The sequence below is a fragment of the Rhyacophila brunnea genome, unplaced genomic scaffold (genome assembly GCF_057557595.1).
Source record: "Rhyacophila brunnea isolate RB1 unplaced genomic scaffold, BYU_Rbru_1.0 scaffold_3, whole genome shotgun sequence".
Lineage (NCBI taxonomy): Eukaryota > Metazoa > Arthropoda > Insecta > Trichoptera > Rhyacophilidae > Rhyacophila > Rhyacophila brunnea.
Window position 1 is genome coordinate 39956856 of NW_028232965.1, and position 23605 is coordinate 39980460.

The 23605-nt window shown below is 31.1% G+C and overlaps 1 protein-coding gene across 1 annotated transcript in view; it reads left to right on the plus strand.

The window, feature by feature from the left end:
- Nucleotides 1–23605, plus strand: part of LOC147068358 (monocarboxylate transporter 10-like) — a 258462-nt gene that overhangs the window by 113588 nt on the left and 121269 nt on the right. The window contains exon 2 of the mRNA XM_085952973.1: nt 17509–17680. Coding sequence (XP_085809099.1) covers nt 17509–17680 — 172 coding nt within the window. The remainder of the gene's footprint in view (nt 1–17508; nt 17681–23605) is intronic.

A 23605-nucleotide genomic window follows, 5' to 3' on the forward strand; every position in this document is an offset into this window, starting at 1 on the left:
GCACCATTTTGCCTAGAAACGTCACTACAATTAGCTAAATCGTTTAACAAATCTAGTTACAACACTCTTTATACTCTGATAACTTTTTGATCCAATAATTATTAAGTATTCTGATTTGAATCTGGTATACAATTTAAAGTTAATAATAATAAATTTAAAGTTAATAATAAGTTATTAATGTTATTATTTGAAACATATTATTATATTTTAAAAAAACTTTATTTATTAACAAAAACGCAGGTTTACACTCTAACTTTTCTACTAGCTTCTAGTAATTCCTGTTCGAATATTTTGGACCAAACTGTCTGGCCTGCAGAACGGTGATACTTAATAATGATTTTGGAAGTGAAGCTCTAGTGAAATCGTTGTAAAAATTTCTTTGAAACTGCGATAACTAACTTATTATCAGAAAAAATAAAGCCTACTTAATTCAGTAGATTTGTATTCGAAAACTTTAAGAGAGATACAAAAGTTTTTTTCTTTAATATGTCTGAATGCATGCAATTTTTACTGTGGTTAATATTATTATGTTTTGCGTACAAAGATGTCAGCCTCTCGTGCAAGGCAAAAAATCAATTAAGCCTTCTATAAATAAAACAAACAACATATGCTACAAATTTATGCATATTAAATTCAGTGAGTAACTCAAAATTAATTTACTCGCTGGCGCAGCGAACGCAACATAATTTGAACCGACCCACTCTTTTCATTCTAATTGATATTTTCTAATCTCACCAAACAAATTGCTTGTCTTGCATATGGCCTTCGCGTAAGCGTATGAGCATGTGTAATATCCACTACAATGCCTCAAAAATCAATTAAATTTAAAATAATCATTACCACTGGCAAATTTGGCAAGCGAAATGAATGAATGATATGAGGAGATAAATAATTGTGGTAATTTTTTATTTTTTAGAAGAATTTCTTAACAGTTTATAATGTCCGCCTAAATTTTATGTGCTGTACTTAATAATAATGGAAGGAGTTGAAAATTTGTAGAGGGACGCAAAAATGCTGTAAGAAACCAGCATTCGCAGAGGGCTGTAACTTTAATGTAGTGATTTTCAACCATAATTTTGAGAACAAAATAATATGCCACTTAAGGCGTAAAATATAACTAACAAAAGAAATGCGACCACGTGATTTATCGATAAAACAGTGAATCATTTTGTAGGCAAAGTTTAGCTTGGTTAGATATTCAAGTGATGTCGGGCTATTCATTCATAACAATTTTTGATAAACAATAGTATAATCATATTATGGAGTAGCTATTTTTTTTTCAAATAATAGGTAATTCATAAGATTTTTGAATATAACATTTTTTTAATTAAAAAAATTCGCAAGTGCAAGTACGTTAGGCTAAAATTTTGAGAGATCTTGAGATCGGCTAGCAATCAAGATATAAGTGGAATATAATATGCTTCATAACTTTGCACTCCGACTCTAGGATGAAAATGATATAATATTCTAAAAATATGTTTTTTAATCAAGCAAAGAGGCATATCAGTATAGTAAAAAGTGCAAAGTTATAAAACGTATACTTTACCTATTATTGGTACATTGATTCAAACATCAAAAGCCAATTGCCAATATCAATACATTTTGATAAGCGCTTTATTTATATATGTATATATATATTACTAGTTAATTTAATTGTACTAGGTAAGACATAGGTGGCTCAATTGGTAAAGCATATTGGCCGATAGATGCAGGTTAGTGTCCAGCCTGGCATCGTATTAAAAAAAATATGGTATGCCATTCACAATCAGGACCCTTGGAAAAAAAAACTTTGGTACTGTTCGGTTATACGGAATACAGCGGAAAACGCATTTTGAAAATAGCCGATAAACTGGATTATTTGTTAGTTTGGGTTAGTTTGGGTTAGTTTAGGTTAGGTTAGGTTGGGTTAGGTTAGGTTTGGTTAGGTTAACCTAACAAATAATCCAGTTTATCGGCTATTTTCAAAATGCGTTTTCCGCTGTATCCGCTTTAACCGAACAGTACCAAAAATATTTTTTCTAGTAGGATGTACCTATATGAGATGTTTTGAAATTATGTATGTTCAATAATATGGACTGCTGATTTCAATATGAATATTAGATTCTTTTAGATATGCAGTCATCACAAAGACGACACAATATGTTCATGTGACGGCATCATATCTCAATTGAAAATGTCTGATCACATAAATTGAATGATGGATCCACAGCAAAAAATGTTGATCCAATAATCATGGACTGGGCTGGATATATAAATATATATAAATATTACATTAAACATGACAATTTGTTTATGGACAGCTAAGAATAGCTATAAAAATGTGTAAAAAAAACATATTATATACCTACATCCTACAGTGCTAGCACTTTCTACCCCATCAGTCGTCAAATGAAAACGTTTGTAATTTTTTAAACCCAACTGTCGAACCTTTGTGACGTGTCAGGGAGGGAGGGTCCTGAGATTTTATTAAGTATTTCATGTGTTCCTCTGACCATAAAAGGTTGTGAGTTACTGCTTTTAGGAAAATAATATTTTTGTGACATATTTGAAGCAATTATGCCGAATGACACCTAAAGTGATAAATGTTTAATGGACCTTCATTCTTAGTTTCTATGAAATCTGCAGGATCCTAAGGTTTTGTAAAATTAAGCTTTTTCTTTTAGTTCCGGTAAATTCAAATTCTAAAATATAAATTCATAAATACAGAGATTTTGGCATAAGTAAAAATAATTCAAACGATTTTGTATTTAATTGAGTAATTAAATAAAAATTTATAGTGTTTAATAAGGTGACAGTTCTTTTCTTAATTTGCGTGACGAATTTTTGATTAGTGCTTCGTCGTTTGCAATACGTACGGTTATCATAATATTAGGTATCATAAAGTTATCATATCTGATTACGATTAATCTCCGTGTGTAATGTATGCATAAAGAAAGAATAGTATTCTACTTTTTTATAATCTTGAAGAACCTACAATAAATTGTGATCATGCGAATGTACATTGAATTATAAGTCAATACTTATAACCATTTTCAAATATTTTCGAATCGGCAACATTTAGAATTAATTACTTTGAACCAGGACGTCTTGGCGTAAATTTTAAAAATCTCTGATTTATGTGAAGAAAGCGTCGATTATTCATTTTTTAAGATGTTATCAAAATCACGAAAAAATATTGTAAATTCATTTGAATGCGTTATTAAAAAGGTGTATCTGAAAATAAATTTACCACTTTTCTATGAGAAAATGTTTGAATACGTACACATCATGTTCACGTCTTTCTGATTTATTGAATTTTATCGAAAAATTCGTTGATAATTTGAACCGTAATTTTCGAAAATATGTCTCTATTAGTGTGTTAAATATGAGTATTTTTTATTCTGCAATACCTGTTCTAAATACTCTATTATAAATCTTCTCATCGAGTTTTTATTCAATAAATTTTGTGAGATTGCACGAAAATTTCTTCGCTATGATATAATTAAGGCGTTGCTCATTTTGAAAAATCTACAGTTTAATTATACATTATATATTATGTGGGCGGTCAATATCTTTATCACCGCCGTATATAAAAGATTTATTGATTTTTTAATGAGGCTAGAACACAGAAACGTATTTTCAAAACGACGGCGTACAGAACACTCGCATTTAATATTTATGATTTATTCGATACAGACATCGCTCATAGCTTTAATTTACTAAACAAGATAATTTTTTATTGTAACGTAATAGCGACTATTTAATGTATTGTTATATATTTGCCAGTATAAGTTGTCCGCTGAGTGAGGGCGCCACATGTTAACATTTTAAATATAATTGAATACTTTTTATACTGTGATGAGCATAGTTCTTAATTTGAATACTGGACGATTTATGATGGAGACGTGGTTCGAATCCTGGGTCTGGCAAGTACATAATATATTGTTTTTCAATTTTTGTATGAGTCAGAGCACGGACCTAATAAGTTGGGCAAATGGCTGACATCCATTTCTCGTAAAAACGTTATTTGTTAATACAAACCCTTCACTCTGTGAAGGCCCATAATAATAATACTATTATACTATTATTAGGTATAACTAACTCAATATGTCATTTTTTAGAATAAAATTAGTGTCTTCTGCCAGAACAGTGACGATATGTTCCTATTAGGATCGGACATGGTCGGAATTAAAATATGTAATAATGTAGTTATCGATACTTACTTAACGTGTCTGGAATCATAGTTATATTACTTCTCTCTAACCAAAACATTACTTCAAAGGTTTATTATGTAAATTATACGTGTAAAATTTTGTCGTATCAAAGTTAACCGTGAGTTGTCACATCGTAAAGGGATGGGAGAGGGTCCTCAGAAATGCATTAGGCGCAAAAGCAGACTAGCATATTGCCATTTTGTGATTCGTCACACTCATGAGACGTCCTAACTGTTTAAGATGCACCACCTTTACTGGTTCTTCTCGCATCTTGAGACACCGACTCTCAGACTATTTGATACCTTCTTAACTTCATCAAGCTGTACGTATCTCGGTGAGAATTTCTCTGTTGCAGGGGTTTCCAAAACTCTATGGGGTCTGTGCCTTAATGATTGTTTTGTTTAAAATTTGATGACTTCTTCGTTCCTGAATCTCATGCATATTTTTTAAAATGTTCCCTTTGATTGCATTAAGCAGGTCTGTATAGATCTAGAAGATATTATTTTTTGTCTTTATTGACAAAAAAAATAGCAAACTTATTATAATGTTGCCAAAACTCCTCAAAAGTTTTGTTTTCAAATTGCATTTCGAAAGATATCGAAGTAAACACAATCTTATTTTATATAATCATCAATGTTTATTAAAATCAATAAAAAATAATTTAATACTGTGAATAATTTGATTTTCACTTCAGTATTTCAATTCAAAAATTTAAATGGTAAAAAATGTATTATTTACAACGAATATAAAAGTTCTTTTTATAATACTTGTAAGTTTATCTTTGAATATTTTTTTTGTTTTGTTTATGCTTTTAAATAACTGGGTACGGATTATTTATTAGTAGTTTTATTGTAATAAATTACCTACATAATATGATATATAACCAGCTGTTCTATTACTACTACACTCCCTTTTAAGTTTGCTCCTACATTTATTTATTACGAACCTACCAAAGAGACAATAGTTTATTCTGTGGAACACGATTATAATGTTTTAATGGAATAGTGTTAAAAATATTACAATTTGAATTTAAATTAAACTTCAACTTACTTGCTTCAGTTGACAATGGTAATTTTCGAAGTACAAATCCAAACTCCAACAAAGTTGGATTAATAAGATTATTTTTAAATTAAAAACCAAAAAAATTTTCAATACTACCAAACATCAAAACTAATTATTTAAGTTTTTAAGAAAAAAATTACTGAATGAATGCATCTAAATAAAATTATTTTCCGACCTTTTTATGATGTATAGTTTTTTAACGTACTTAAAAGTTTCTTGAAAACTTCATTTATATAATTACTGGAAATCTTTTCGCTCTGAAAGTCTTATTTTTATTTGTTTAAAATACATGCAAGATCAAAGGCGGTTCACTTTGAAAGAGATTCATAGAATTATTTTTAAACTTGTCCTTTCACCATTTCTACAAGTAAAATAGATTTCACATTTTTATCAATTTTTGGAATAAATGAATAACGTATTTGAGTTAAATGTATCAATTTTGTAAAATATTCACTGCCTATTAAGTTCAAATGATTATTTTGTGCTTTTATTGTTAATGACGCCAGTACAAGGGAAGGTAGTTAGTGCTTGGTAGCCCTTTGAAGGCTTATTTGTATTTAATTTCACAAAATGACTCAAAGGAAGTCACCTAATTGAAATTTTCGTCACAGAATAAATTTTCATTTTTAATGGATATACTTTTATTAGTATTAGTCGTTTATTACCGTGTATTTGCTAAAGAGGTAAACTCATTAGAGTTCAAAGTATAAATGGTCCTTTTTATTGATATTTCTTCTTCCTCATCTTGATTCACATTTGTTTGTTAGACGAAGGACATGGGAATTAAACGACGCTTTCAAGTATTCCTGTTGCTAGTCTTCTCGCGTCTTCCTAGGTTATGCCAGCATCTTGTAGCTCTGCCGTATATATCCGGTCTGTAGTATTTAGCGGCCACCTTCATTTCTTCTACTGCTAAAATGGCTGTACGGTGCGTTCTCTTAAATTCATACCGCATACTCAATATACGCCAAACTATTTGCTAATATGAACCTTACTGGCCATCCATAGACTGAAACTGCATATGATTTTTAACCGTATACCACACTAAATTTATGATTTCTGTTCATGGACATATATTTTCACAAAGTATATTTATTATAAGCATCTGATCGTATCCGTTTATACAATACACTTACACATACAAGCTTAGTGAAAATATATTTTAATGAACAGAAATCATACGTTTAGTATGGCACACGGTTGTAAACTGCATACGGTTTCAGTATATGGATGGCCTCTTGATATATGATAATCTAAGACTTTGTAAGGTACCATGACTCACTATTATTAAGCAGCGCCATCAAAATACAACTAGGTATCTAATAGAAGACATTTGGTTTTGACCGAGTTTTTAAAAAACGAATAGTCCCTGTACCTTACTTATGAAATTGCTATAGGCTTAGTATATTTATGAAAATATTTTTCCAATCAAGACGTAATTCCATGGAAGTATGAGAAAAACGCCATTTTTATTATTTGTATTCATAAAACAACAACAAAAGTAAATGTTTTCAATAATGAGAATTTATTTACTGACATTCATTCGTAAATAAATGTAAAAAATTCCTGAAATCTTGGGATTTCCAACATTTTTAATCATGAAACTTCGGAATCAAGAGATTTTCAGAATTTTTGAATTATAGCCTCTGTTATATTGTCTTATGTGAACGTAGGAGTTTTCTAGAAATAAAAGTTTTGGTACTGTTCGGTTATACGGAATACAGCGGAAAACGCGAAAAGGTTAATCTAACCAAACCTAACCTAACCTAACCCAACCTAACCTTAACTAACCCAAACTAACAAATAATCCAGTTTATCGGCTATTTTCAAAATGCGTTTTCCGCTGTATTCCGTATAACCGAACAGTACCAAAGTTTTTTTTTCCAAGGGTCCTGATTGTCAATGGCATGCACTAGTTGAATTATGTATTTGTTTAAATTATTATTGCGTTAGTCGAGGTTATAAAGGATGTGAAAGTATATTATCTGGTCTATTTTAAATGTTAAATATTATTCTTTCTTAGAAATCAGATTAAAATAGACCATTAGAAAAAATGTTGTATTTATATGTAGGTGATTTCTTCAATACTGATTTTTAGGAGATATATTATATGTTATTATAAATTAAATTTAAATTAAATATATTGTACGCCACTGTTATCATTTTCAATAAACTGCAACAGTATCCAACAGAGTGGTTTCTGGAATAGAAAAGCTCTTTGCTCTGCTACGTGAAATAAAAATAAGTCACCATTAGCCATTACTTGGTCGGTGAAGTCAGAATCGGTATCATTTCTGGGATCAAAACTTCAATGAGAGGGTCTCCAAGCGCATTAGAGAAGTGAGTTTCAAAAACACAAGAACACGGTTAGCGTGGAATGTATTTATATATTTCAGTGAAGATAGTGATTTTGTTAGCGACAGGAAAATAGATATAGAAAAGCTGAAGAAGAAACTACAAAATTATCGCAGGTTTCTCGAAAGATATTGTGTCAACATTGTTTGAAATGTGAATTAGAAATAAGCACAGGATTCGAAATTCGTTCACGTATTATCTCGTATCTAGTACGCAAATAATTTAATAACAAACAGGACAAGTTTTATTCGCTTAGACATTGTCAACCGATCTTTAATTGATATTGATGAATAGTTTAGTTGACAATATTCCTTTTATTAGATGAAACTACTCCTGAATCCTGGTCACTATTATGTTATATGTAATAAATACTGTAACATGCGATTTTTGAAGTTGCACTTCTTTTGGCGCGTTTGGAAAATCAGATCAGAGTGTATTTTTGGCGTGTGACATGTAACACCTAATTTATTTTCTCACACGAAAAAAAATGCACTCGATTGGATTCGATCCACCGATTGTTCGGTTATCAGCCGAACGCACTACCTTTACGCCACAGTATGATACTGCAATCGTGGCGATTATACAGTATAATATTATAGTTTAGAATTGTTCCGTTGCTTAGGCAGCGAATTTTTTATTGTCGACCATTTGCAATTCCTTACGTAAACAAACTATTAAACGTCAAAGTGACAGTTCGTACTTTAAAAATAAAAACAACGAGAAACCATAATATAATTTAGGTTACACGGTGGCCGCGTGGCTTGAGCATTGGACTATCACGCCGTGGCTCTCAGGTTCGAATCCTGGGTTTGGCAAGTACACATATTGTTTTTTAATTTGTGTGTGACTAAACGGTATGGACTTAATAGGTTGAGCAAGTGGCTGACGTCCATTTCTCGTAAAAAAACAAATTCTGTTAATACAAACCTCTACTCTATGGAGGCCCATATTATGATCCTATTAGGATCAGACATGGTCGAAAAAATATATATATAAATTAAATTGTATAGAAATAAACCAACGGCGTTCCAATAAGCGGCCCTTTTCTTGAGTGTGTAATTTAACAAGATAATTAAGTGCTACTCAAAGAATCTAGTTTATCATAAGTTTTGTTTTGTTAAGCCAAAGAAGTATAAACTTCTAATGCACGTACTTAGGTACACACACCGATTTTCTAATATTATTATTTAAATGTCTTGATTGTATCCAATGATTTTCGAAATATTGTTGAATTACCATGTTCAATTTTTATCAAAGCATTGGAGCCTCTACAGAGTGGAGGTTGTATTGATGGATGTTTACGAGGACTAGTTGTTGAAGATTTGTTCAATTGATTGGATCATTGCAGTGGATCCAATATACATTAATTTTTTTGACCAGTACACGAAGCCAACGTGGGTACAAATATTGTTATAATTCAACCAATCACAATATAATATACACAATATAATATTATTAAATACTACAATATATTATTATTTATACCTACTGCCTTCAGATGAATATTTTTTTCAATGTACATAGGCATAAGTCGGCACCAGAAAAGATCGATTTATTAGTTTCAAATAAAATATAGAATTTTTTAGTAGAAATTCAAATATATATACATATTCAGATATTTTATTAAAAACCAAATTTGTACCAAAACTATACACATTACGTTATTAATGATTTAAATTAAAAAAATGTCGACTTTTCATACCACACGATGAAAGCAAAATTTCAAATAAAAGTAAGTATTGTTATGATAATCTTATCTTGAAATACGTTTGCTTTTCATCGAGTAGCAGGTGACTTTAAGTCTCGAAAAGTATTGAATACAAAGAATAGTGTCTATACATTTTTTGAATTTATATTATATAGAAAGATCAAAAGAATTTTCGGTCTAAATCTGAACGAATGGATTTTACGTGAGGTGTTTTGCTAATATAATATTTCTATAATGTTATACAAACAAATATATGACAATGGATAGTTAAGTATGCAACGATAACTTAAACAAAAAAGATAAATATTTTATATATATTATATAATAGGTACTAATGATTTAAAAGTATTATAAATAAAATGTTTCATCAATTCTCTTAGCAACACTAGGTACATTATATTTTTCCGAACAAGAAAACCTTTTTTCTAATTAGACTTTAAAAACCTATCCATTATTTGACTATTAAAGCGTACCTATTCCAATAAAATGTTTACACACTTTATTAGAATTTTAATGAAAATTAACCTTATGTTTATTAATGCAAGGTTCATTATTTAAAATTAAAATGTATAAGGAATGCCACGTAGGTATCTATATCGGATGTTTTCAATACAGTTTTCAGCAGAAAATTTCTATAACATCCGTTGCCAACAGTTTAAATATTTTTACGATGGGCTTACTGAGTAATAGCTTTGATAGAATTTTATTTAGCAATACCTGATTAAAATGATATATTTGAAAATCTAATTATCTATAATAGAACTAATAAAACAAATCATATGTCAATTTTTAATTTCATTCACCGTATGACGACAGTGTTCAGACTGTAGATATAATTCATATAGAGAAATCTACAGAAGCAATGTCATGTCAACCAACACAAAATCACCTCATCCAGAAATAGTTATTAATTAACTCATTCGCTGCTAACTAGATAATGATTTTTTTAATTACCATGTTTAAAATGCACGTTAATTAGATCGATCGGCCGCCTGGTCATTACGCGCCAGGTGCGTCTTCAGCGTCCAAAGTATTAAGGCTATACTTCAGCAGGGGCACGGTCTAAAACGGTCGTGACTACGCGACGCGAAGATTGTGCAAACGACGCGTGTAGAACAAAACATAATTTGTCATAAAAAGTCAACATGCGTCCATTTAATGTTATGTTTATTGTTCTATTAGTAATAATAATAATATATTCATTGACATGTTTTCTTTTTCAAGTAAGTGGGTAACGTTTTTTAGTCATCTTTACACGATTTAAGAATTAATTCCCCCGTCACCATCCCAAAACAAATTGACGTGTTCACAGCTCGACTTTCGCTCTCCGATTGCCAGCGAGTTCAAAATTTCGTCGCACCTATAGTTGAAAATTATTTGCCGTTTCAGTGACCGTCTCGGTAAATTATATTCGCTGGATGCCTGCAGGCTAGCTATTTTGAAATAAAATAATTTACTTGAAAATGAATATGAAATACGCATAGAACGATGAAAATTTGTGAAAAATAATGATTAATCAATACGTTTTTCGTCAATTTTACATGATAAATATTGCAATGAAAATATATATGAACAGAATAAATATTCATCACGTTGAAAAGAATTCGCGAGTTAACCCGCTTGTGGCTTGACTTGACATAATATGGTTGAACTTTGTCGAATTAACTCACTAATGGAATTCTCTGGGATAGAAAGACTCTTCTAGAGCATATACATGCCAACACATTTACATTATCTTAGTGGATGGTAGAAAGTCACACATTTAAAGGCATAAACGATACAAGTCATTGAACTGGATCTCTAATGATTTAATCCTCATTTAACGCACACAGCAGGTATTTAGACATACGGTGTATTTTTATGTGTTGATTTAATTTGACATGTGCAAACCATGTTCAATCTTAAGAAGATCATATAGTGAGGAAAAAATAGATGTTAGCCACATTAGGTCCATACTCTGTTTGAATACCTCTATTTATAATTAATATATATATATATATATATACATCCCGCTATCATTACTGCGTCATCTAATAGGACACTTTCATTCAATCTTGCGTCCAACTGTAATACGGCGTCCGGTATACGGACGCAGAATTGAATTCATGTAATTTTACGTTTTCTCATCACCCAACCGCTCATAGAGTCTAAAACCGAAAATAGCCCAGACGCAGTTTTGTTACCTCATAGAAACAAAATATGTATTTGTAGTTTGCAGTTTTGTCGCTGACGGCGCTACTAGCGATGATTGTATATTTGTGCCTGTATATTTTGTTTACAATGTGTCGCGTGTCGTACGTCCTACGGTTGGCAACGCTGTATTCCAGCTTTTTATGCCATCACGTGTGATGCAATAACAATAATAATTATTATTTATTTTTTACTCATTCCTATGGTGTGACCTTCGGGACAGACGCGATGTATGGTAAATTAGGTAGGTAAGTATTATTATTTTATCGCATTCCCGTTATTGTTTCGGATACTTACTGTTTTGAAATATTGGTAACCTACCTACTTAGTATTAGGTTTTTATACAGTATTCTTTAATATCTTTATTTTTATTGTTGGTAGGGAAAGATGCTTTATTGAGTTTAGCAAATTTTTGCAAAAGTTTATCACCAGCTATTTTATTGATACTCGTATGTTTTTATCAACCATCTTAACTTTATTTTGTTACTTATAGGTAATTCTTGTTTTTTTCTTTTTGTTAACCTATTTTCCATTATATATAGGGTTATTTTTTTCTTATACAATGTCATATTTGTGTTTCTACCAAAAACCTAACTTTATTTAGACATTGTTCTTGTGTTTTTTAACTATTAAATTGTGTAACTATTTTGAAGTACATATTGGGTGCCTATTATTTTTATCAACTAATGTTTCTACTAACTACCAACCTAACTTCATTTAGATATAGTTATTATTTAAAGTAGTAACTATAATACTATAACAGTTATTATAATATGAATTTATTAAAAATAATTTTGTTGCTTATGACTATTTTTCTTTCACCCAGCATCGGATAGATCCTGGACAATCACATTATATAAAATAAATAAATATCTAGTTTTTTTGTGTTTATTCAGATGTACTTATAAGAATGTTATGCTATCAATTTTATATTAAATACGCTCTTTCTCTTTGCTTATACAATTTTATGGATCCGCAAAGTATAGTTTTACTTATCACAGTAAAGGGAATCAGAGAATTATGAAACTTAATTACCACCTTCCAGCAGCGAAGTGTGGAGGTAGGCTGTTAAGACCTGCCGTAAATAATTTACATTAAACTTTGTTAGTCACACGTATTTGTTTTTATTAAACTAAGACTACAATTTACAGATAGTGTTGGTTAGTTTAAAAAATTAATTAAACCCTGCCTAAACCAAACCAAAATAGTTTTGGTATATTTTGGACGATACGACAAAATTGTGTACACTTTTTCATTCACACTTATTTTTTTTCGTTGGATTCAGAATACATATTACACATACTGTTGGTTAATTGTTAAAATTAATGTTGGTTAAAATTAATGAAGCCCTTCCTAAACCAAATTATAATAGATACAAAAATATTATTATATCTATAAAATGTCCAAAGTTATGTATGACTTAATTGCATAATTTTAGATATTTTATAGATATGCTTAATAGTATTTATTGACTATTATCTATTATGGCTTGGTTTTCGCAGGGTTTAATTGAATTTTAAAAACAAACCAACCGTTCTCTAGTCTTATTTCAATAAAAACAAATACGTATGACTGACAAAGTTTAGTGCACACAATTTATGTCCTACCTCCATCCTTCGATACTGCCACATACTATATAGAAAATATCAAGATCTACGAGACCTAAAAATAAGTATTCCAGCAAAGACGGAAGAAAATTGAGGCGGGCGAATGAACTGAAAAAGGTTGGAAAGTACCTACCCAACAATACATAATATATCTCATATCACTAACCATAATAAAGAGTACCATTCCAATTTTTCTATTCTAAATAATAGTCTCCGAAAACTCATAATAACGCGCCATGATCATAGCGCTCTTCCCAGAACGCTTTAACATTCAATAACAACTTATCTACATACCTATTAAATCTATTAAACAAAAACGTAGAGAAATAGTGGCAACATCGCAAGACGTCCGATTGTTGGGACAATCAAACCAAATATACAAGTGGGACGCACGACATGCTACCCACTATGAAAAAATATATGAAGGACCCCCCAATGTATTAATATGAAAGGAGTTCCGATAAGCGGGTCATTGAAAGGTAGTTTTTTATTTTTGTATATTTTTATATAAACGTTTTTCAAAAATTTAAATACCTCACGGTCGTCAGATAAATGACAAAAAGAATATACTTTGTTCAAATTTACGAAAAATCAAGTCTTTCAGATGGACGCTATACTGTAGGTTTTGTAAAAGGACGCAACAATGATAGCTGGATTTATATATATATATAAAACGACATATTTTTTTTAAACCTAGCGAGTAGTAGCGTATATTTACAAAGTGTACTATTAAAGTACTTATCGAAGGAATGGCTTATATAACATACTTCTGTATATCTATATATTATCTGTTTTTAAAATATCCAGAAGTCAAAAGTTTCACATTGATTAAGCGTTAACAAAGTATGTTTTGGGTCGTATTCTATATACATAATATAGAATAATATATTGAAAATGTAAGCAAAACTTATGAGTTTCATTGTTATTTAAAAAGAAAAATGCTTCCATTGATGAAACCCCAAACAAAGAGTAGGTATTCACAAAAGAATAAGCGTCATGAATATTTTGACATGTAGATATATCAACATAAATTTACCGTTACAACTCCTCGCGTTCTCCCCGATCCTATTTGTTAGCTCTGTGCTCGGACGATATCGACACCCGGTATATTGTATTAGAATGGGAGGAGACTGTGAGACACTGTTATCGTCGAATTATGTCAGCTAGGTAATAACAAAATATAAGCATGAGTACACTCTCACAAGGTTAGATAGTATTTAGTACCATTATTAGAAAGGTTGATTCAAATATAAAAGATGAAGACAACATGTAAGATATGTTTTATTTTTGTGTTTTTTACAATGGTGTAGACAACGCTTATCATTTATCAAACATTAAAAACATACGATATAGTTGAATAAGTTAGGTAGTTATTAGTGTTCAGCCCTACGATTTATTTACGGGGAATTGGTTAAATCACCAAATACAAATTCTGCATCCGAGATGCTTACCTTTCAACGCGTCAGACTTATCTAGGCTCATCTTTCTTTATGAAAACGTATATTGTATATAAGACTATAGAGTCAACTTACATTTTGAAATTTTATCATTTTTGATCTAATACTGCCAAATTAATCAATTATATATTTAAACAAAATAGTTGGGTGCCGAAAATCACTAAAAACCATGTAAAAATTATTTCCAAAGATTATTGTGTGCATTCTGTCCAGGAAGTGGCACTAAGGCTTTTCTAACCAATCGGGAATTCATTTTGATCATACTGTCATTGTGGATTTCACTTATGAAGAAAACATATTTAGGTACTTGTATTATATAATATATATTTAAAAACAATGCAAATCAAAAATGTTACATACTTACTCATTAATATTCAAGGGAGAATTTTACTTTTTTGTAATTACGAAAAATAGTGTTCTTGTGGTTTTTCAAGTTTTCTTAATACTTGATTATTAAAGAATGTGAGTTATGACTCCAGCTTACTTAAATAATATTTACTTCTCTTCTTAGTAAAATTATTTAGTACACATAATATTTTGACCAATATTTTGCCAATATTCAACTAAGAACAGCAAATTCAAATTACCACTTTCTGTAAGAGAGGCATTTTTTGTGAGTGTATTTGAGGTTTTTTTAATTTATGCCGTCATTATTCAAAGATATGACAACTCCATTCTGATATAAAAAGGCGCAAAATCTGCGATAGCCGTTTCTTTTTGTGAATTAATAAATTATTCATTCAATTTTTTTAAGAAACCCGCTTTTTCATGAATAGATTTAAATAGATTAAAATAAACGATGTCGCGATATACACATTTTGTGCATCTCAGCTCAACACATTTAATTATTTTTAACGGAGTAAATTTAATTATGATTTAATTGTGAAAGAATAATTTGTGCCTCTCCATAGAAAAAATAGTTAGTGCTTTTAATATATAAATATTCCTCAGGCAGTAGTTTGACAATAACACAACAAAAAGTCACACTAGCCAAAACAGTGGATTATTTTGTTTATTAATAAATCATTCCATACAATAAACTGTACACCGGATATTCCTCATATATTATACCAAGTACGGAACTTCAAACTTTGTCGATAATCTTTGGTGGTAAAAATACAAATGTCGAACAGTATTGGTAGGTAGGTATGGAGTACTATATCATTTAAACCGTCTCTGGTGTTTCTCATCTATTTCATTTGGATTGTCGCCAATCTAGTGGTATCGAATGACGTCGAAATGCATTTGTTTTCTCAGCACGCTCTAAATTTGAAATTCTCCCGACTTCTTTTGTTTTATTTCATTTTCTTTCGATTTTCCATTTGTGGCATTGCATTTTTTTCAGTCACGTTACATCTAGATATTCCAAATCACGAGAATGTATAAATTCATTTCACACTTTTGTTTTAAAAATGATATTATTATTATATCAAGATGGTTAACTTCTTCTATCGTGTCCATGCGAGAGATTCGATAACACTCTTCCCAACCATACCTCGGTAACCGTGATGGCTTTATGGATTACTTTTAAACACTCTGCTGGATACAAAGAGCAGACAGACCATCGGAAATTCCGCAATTTCTTCTTATTGTCTTATATTATGTGAGTTCTGTTATGACAATTGAAATTACTTTGCAAGCACATAAAGCATATTTAAGCCGGTAAGTCGATTTTCTTTTTTAATCAATGGCGGGTATTTTACAACGTTTTTATTAGGTCGTATTCTTATTTTTCCGGTGGTTGTTTATCCGATACAAATCTTGCAATCGATTTTTAACTAACTTCCCGACCAGCTAGATATTTGAAACTTTTAGAATATATGTATCAGAACACGATGTCAATGCATTCTTTTAATACCTTTAGCCATCTTTAAGTAGAATTGAATTCATTTTCAGTTAATTCTGTTTTGTATGAAAAGTTATTTCGGAAGAAATCCGTAATCCAATCCACTATTATTGGTTGCTAAGGAAGTGGGCCTAGCAACTAAATTATTAATATATACGTGCAATACTATGGAAATCAAAATGACATTTCAGTATTCAGTATTTCTAAATTTGTTTGTTTTTTATTTACTTCATATCAAGTACAAGTTTGAGCATATTGAGCATAATAATTCAACAGAAAATTTAAAAACGTTGTATATAAAAAGTTATTTTTATCTTATAATTTTATGTTTAATTTGATTACTTACTTGAGTGCAATAATAAACGGTTTTACATAAATTTTAGTAAATTTTTCATTTTACATAAAGTGTGGTAATATTGACTGTTTATTTACTTATCATGACAGATTATCTTTTTAATCCTTGCAAATTATTAAAGAAATATCATTGTTGTTTTTATTTATTAAAACGCAATTTTTTTTGTAGTACTTATTCCACTTTTAATTATTAGATTAGGACTGGTTTCGTCCGCCTCAGAGGGACATTTTCAACGGACGAAACCAGTCCTAATCTATTGATTAAAAGTGGAATAAGTAATATAAAAAAAATGCGTTTTATTAAATAAAAACAACAATACAATGCAGTTCCACCATGAATTGACAGTTAACAAAATAAAAGAAATTAAATGAATATCATAGAAGTAGTGTGAAGTTCTCTGCAAATGTACCTGCAATGCAAAGTCACTTGTAGCTAACTTAATCAGTTGACCAATGGTATTTTTTCTCTATCTTTCTTTACCTCTATAAAAGAAGGTTTTTTGATATCTTTGAAGTATCCACACCTCATCATAATATAATTATATAATGATGTTTGAACTTATAGATTTCATAAGGTTTCTTAATTTTGATTCAACAAAGTTTTGACATTGAATTATGATTAAAGTTTCATAAATTATAGGTATATATATATATATATTGACAATACTAGTGCTTATTGTGTGGTTTACTATTTTAAATATGACATTAACAACCGTATTTTTTTATCCATTTGCAGATATCGGTTGTCCTCGTGGCACGGCAGAGGTAGAAGAAGAGTCCGGATGGGCAGGTGCGGCTCTGTGCGAGCGAGAATTGCGCGCCCTGCACAGGAGCGTGCCGGCCCTGCGGAGACGAGACCTGGATACCCTCGCCATCCGGCAGCACTTCTACCCCGAGGGCGGATGGGGGTGAGAAATTCACTTTGCACTTTCGACGGTTGATTTTTTTTAACTTTTCGTCTCCAAATCTGACGTATGAACGTCGGAGGCTTTGAACCCGCAAAATACAGGAGCTTTAAACTTTTTTTTCACTTAATAATAACATTACATATTTTAAAATATTAGAGCCAATTATTCTTTTATATATTTCTCGCTGTTGTCAATTATTTATGATAAGTCAATTTATCTCTGTAAACCTAGAAAATAGTAAATTGTATAATAAAACTGTCGGTCAGATATCAGTATCATTATTTCAATATTTTGAGTTGATAAAATGGAACTAAATGGAATTAAACTACCAATTTTGTACATATTATAATAATTATTGAACAAAAGGAAACTGATATTTACGTAGATGAGTAAGCACTATACCCAAGGGAAAAGAATTTCCAATTATTCCTTTTTACAAAGAATTGTTATCTGAGTAGATAAACACACACAATTTTTCTTGGAAAATATTCTGATTTACACAATATTATAATTTGAAACTTTGGATAATTCGTTATCAGATAATAAGTTAATTTATATGACTGGTATTTTACCCAGACTGAACTAGGTACTATTTTCGATTATTAATAAGATTCAAAAAATTTTAAATTTTGTACATATTCAGTAGGTCTTACAAATATTTTATTCATACTGAATATATGTCGAGTGACATTTATAGTGAAATATAATATCTTTAAAATATTATAGTTGTGTTGATTAAATCAGTATTGGCGTACTACTAGAACTTTATTCAAAAGTTTATTTATTACTAAGAAAAAAAACCATATAGCAGAACTCGTAAAATCATCAAATACAACGAAATTACGAGGGTGGGTCAATAATTCCTTAGAAAAAAGCATTAAAACAGTTTTTATTTTTGTATTTTTTTTTTATTTCTCAACATAATCTCCTTGGAGCTCAATACACTTGGTAAGACGTTTCTCAATTTTTTTTAAACCGTCAGAAAAATAAGTTTTCGGAAGGTCCTCAAAATAAGCATTTGTCCGATCGATGACTTCTTCATTTGAAAAAAAACGTTGTCCACTTAGCCATTTTTTTAAGTTTGGGAAAAGGAAAAAGTCACTGGCGGCTAAATCTGGCGAATACGGTGGGTGGTCGACCAATTCGAACTTCAATTCTTCAATTTTAGCCATTGATCGTAAACATGTGTGAACACGGGCATTGTCCTGATGAAAGTGGATTTTTTTCCTGTTTAAATGAGGCCGTTTTTCTTCAATTTTGTTTTTTAGCTGGTCCAATAAAGATGCATAATAATCCCCTGTTATTGTTTTTCCTTTTTCCAAATAGTCAACGAAAATAATTTCACGTGCATCCCAAAATACAGTAGCCATAACCTTACCAGCTGATTTTACGGTTTTCGCCTTCTTTGGACATGGTTTGCCTTCGCAATCCACTGCTTTGACTGTTCTTTCGTCTCGGGAGTATAGTGGTGTATCCATATTTCATCTACAGTCACAAAGCGACGAAAAAATTCATCCGGATTGCGTTGCATGAGCGACAACAGGGCTTTAGAGGCCTTATTGCCTTATTTAGAGGGACTTATTGACCCACCCTCGTACCATAATCTTAAGTTTTACTCAATTACTGTGCATAATATCACCATACAATACACACAATAGGAAAATCATCACCTGTTAAAGATATTATGTACGTGACGTAGTTTTAGTATTTTGTTTTGGTGTATTTTAGATGTTAACATTTGATTGGATCACGGTATTTGTAGATAGATCAGTTATAAATGACAATAAGTAGTAAAATCATATAATTGAGTAGGAAACACACATTTTAACAGCTAAAACATATAACTGACATTTCATCATCTAAGGTTTAAATAAAGCTCCTTAAAGCACAAAATATATTTTTTGAAAGCCTTAAATGCAACGTGACTCATTTTATAATACAGTAATTTCTTTTCGAGCACAATAGTTTGACATACATACACAACAGTGTCGAACGGTGGAGGTAGGCTGTAGAGATCTGACATAAAAAGTTCACACTAAACATTGCCAGTTATAATTATTTTTCATTTAACTAAGAATACAAATTGCAGATGGTTAGTTTTGTTAGATGATGTTAGAGATGGTTAGTTTTTAAACATCAATTACACCCTGTTTAAATAACAACAAAATACTCTTCTATCTATAAAATACCTTAAATAATGCTATTAAAGCATACACATTTTCATATATATTTAATAGATAGAATAATATTTTTTATATGTCATGGCTTAGTTTAGGTAGGGTTTAATTGAATTTTAAATACTAACCAATACCTTTTACAATTTGTATTATTAATTCAATGAAAACAATTAAATAATTAAATCAGTATTACTGGAGAGTTAGTGTGCGTTATATATGTTCGATCTCCACATCCTACCTCCACCATTTGCGACTAATACACAATTATGTATGAAAGCTTTTAATAATACCGATAGTAAATTCCGTTACAAAATCATAGCGCGAGCTTTAAAAAAACAAAGCGAATAACCGAGAGAATGGATTATATTTGGCCTGTGTGCCCGCTCTCATTTTTGAAACAAAAACGTTTTTTAACGCAAGTTAGTCAACATAAACAACCCTCCTGTCCCATCTTGCTTATCGTTTTGCTTTTATTCGTTAACAAAAATGTATAAGCTTTAGCTTTGAAAATATTTTAGCTTTATTCAGCGGCGTGGCTTACCGACATTAATTAACGCATATTATTTATCAGGAATATTACAAATCTAAATGTTAATTTATCACAACGGAACTGTTTTGAGTAGTTATCTGTAGGTTTCTTTCATTGTTATTTTTGACATATTTTCAAAAAAAATGGATAGGTAAATTAATTTAATATCATCTGCTCCGTTTTTTTGTTACGTTGAATTTTCGCCTATATCCCATATATTCAAAGTTATACATTTTAATACGCAAGTGACGACGCTTTTAGCAGTGGACTGTAATTTGAAGGTGATGCTGTAATTTGTCGGTGTTAATATTTTCCCATACTATTAGTATGGTACTTTAGGACATGCTGTGTAGCTAACTTTGTCACCAGCGTCTCGCTGTGAAAGCGACTGGTGCCATAGCTCGTCGTTGCCATTAACCGTCGCTGTCATATACATTTTCTTTACCATGCTCCACCGCTTCCTATATTCAATTGATTTTATCCCATGCTTGCTCGCATAGATACGTAACGTCTAGGTACTAGTGGTGAACACGTGGCTTGCGGCTGTAACCACTAGTGGATATGCTATCCTATCAAACGCTACGACTTTTTTACACCAAGGAGTGGTTCCATAATATGACACAGAAATAAGTATTAGCTTACATAAATGGTTGATTGACATGGCAATATTTGAATAATGCCATGCAATCAATAATGAAATATGCCTGACACTAGACTCTAGGTATAATTAAGTTAGTAATATCGTTTACCATAATAATTAATTATAAAGCTAGTCGCCTTTCATTTAAATATTGTTAATATTTCCCATGAATAATAGATGTACCAATAGTTAAAAAATTATAAGCACTTACTTTGAAAGTGAGAATGAGTTCAAGTCCCACTCGGTTCAACTTTATCAACAATACGTATGTTTCTGACGTTTATCAAAATTATGTATTTTCTATAAATTAATATTGTTGTTGAAAGTTGTATTTTTTCATTTGTATGCGTGCGAGGAAGTCACTGGCTATAATGTATGCGGGGCGAAGATAACGTAATGCCGTAACTGAAAAATGGAGTGATACATGACCCGAGATTTTATGCGCAATCATTTCACCGGATCATACATAATTGATTGCCCCGTGTATTTCTCGCAATGCCAGCCGCTGTTTCTCGTATTCGCTGGATTATTCGTAAATTAATTATTCTAGTCAGGCGTATCCACTATCCATTAGGGGATTCAATGTAATTGGATATTTATTTATACTCGCATCAAAATTAAACGATTTTTTTATAAATACCTACCCACCAATTGTAATACATTTTCATTTTCAAATCATTTCATTTTATCAGTAAATATTTATCTATATCAATTGAAAAGTATTCAAATAAATGTTCGAATAACTCCTGTCATGTATTACATACATATTATAGTGTTAATGTATTTAGTTTACAGTAAGTTCATGATCGACAATAATATTATTATTACAATTATTTATTTCATATTCAATATGCAATATGCATAGAACTAATAGCTACTGATGAAAGAGAACTCACAGAGCTTCTACACCGGATAGAGAAAGAGAGTCGCAAATACGGCCTCCTTATTAATAGGAATAAGACCAAGTTAATGGTTGTTGATCGGGCCAACCTTCTACCAACACCAAGTACACTCCAAAACCTCGAAACAGTCGACGAGTTTGTATATATTGGATCGACCATCAGTGGAAAGGGTGGATGCGAAGCGGAAATAAGAAGACGCACACAGATTGCAAAAAATGCGATGACATGCCTTACTACTATATGGAAGGATCGGGGAATTTCGATTGCCACAAAAATGATGCTTGTGCAAACATTAGTGTTCTAGATATTTCTATACGGAGTCGAGTCGGCCGAGCCCTGAAGGCAAGAGAACGGAAGGCAATTGATGCTTTTGAGATGTGGTGTCGGCGCCGAATGCTTTGCATTTCTTGGACAGAGCACATGACAAACCAGTCAATCATCCAGACACTGAAGATAAAGGAACGGCTCTTGACGATATGTCTGAGAAGAATTCTGCAGTTTTTTTGACATATTGTCAGGCGTGGACCGGACAACCTGGAGAGACTGGTAGTTTTGGGTAGCCTCCAGGGAAGGCGAAGCAGAGGAAAAGCGTCTGCGCGATGGAGCGACCAAGTGAAAGAACTGACTGGGGGCACCATCCATTCTGCACTGAGAGAAGCGGAAGATCGAGAAGGATGGAAAATCTTGGTCGCTCAAAGGATGGCGAAATTTAAATGTGGTCACGATCCTCAGCCATGAGTGCACGACCAAGAGGAAGAAGAGATGCAATATGCAATTCTAAAAGGAAGCCTTTTTAAATATCGAAAGCAAAAATCGTGGCTTAATCAGTTATTGAAATAAAATATAGTATTTACAATTAAAAATATCAGTGTATTGCTAAATAAAAAGTCCATTAAGTAACTTTTATCTTCTGGCCTTGGAAATTTATACCTTCCTGATTTCATTGAACCACATTTTTTCAGTCATGATCATTTTTCTTCTAGGCTTATGACTCCCTATGATAATTTCTTTGATTATGGGTTTTAGGAAGCCGTATTGTTTCTCGCATACGATAATTTGTTGGAGCGTTAAAGTAATACTATATTCTTGATTTTGTTGGCATTTAATGCTCATTATATTAAATTCGTTTAATACACTATTAATGTAAGTACTGCAAAAATAATAAAACATTTCATCGGATAGACATAGTACATAAATATTAAGAAATAAACAATTGAATTCAATTAGTAAAGTAGTGTAGGTGCTAGTTGTAAAGTCAACTTCAGTAAAATTTTACATTGAGATATTGGTTTACAAAGAATGAAATGCTAAATGCGGAAAACCAAATTGAATATAAATAATTTTGAAAAACACTTTCTGAGAGAGTATAATTATAACCAATATATAAAAAAAAATTTGAAAAAAGTAAGCCACCACGACGGGGAATCAAACCCTGTATCTCCCGGGTTTACACCCCATCCGTCGCATTTACCAATATTCTACGCAGTGACATACAAATTGCGATAAATTTTAACTATTAATCAATTTTATTACCTACTCATCAGCGCTCTTCCAAGTCAAGCTACTTTGGCAATCGATTTTTGTTTCTTAAATCAAAGTAGATACGAATTACTTCGATTACTAACCGACGTCGTGGATTTCTCCAATATTTTTTTATAATGTAACTTGTACTTGAAC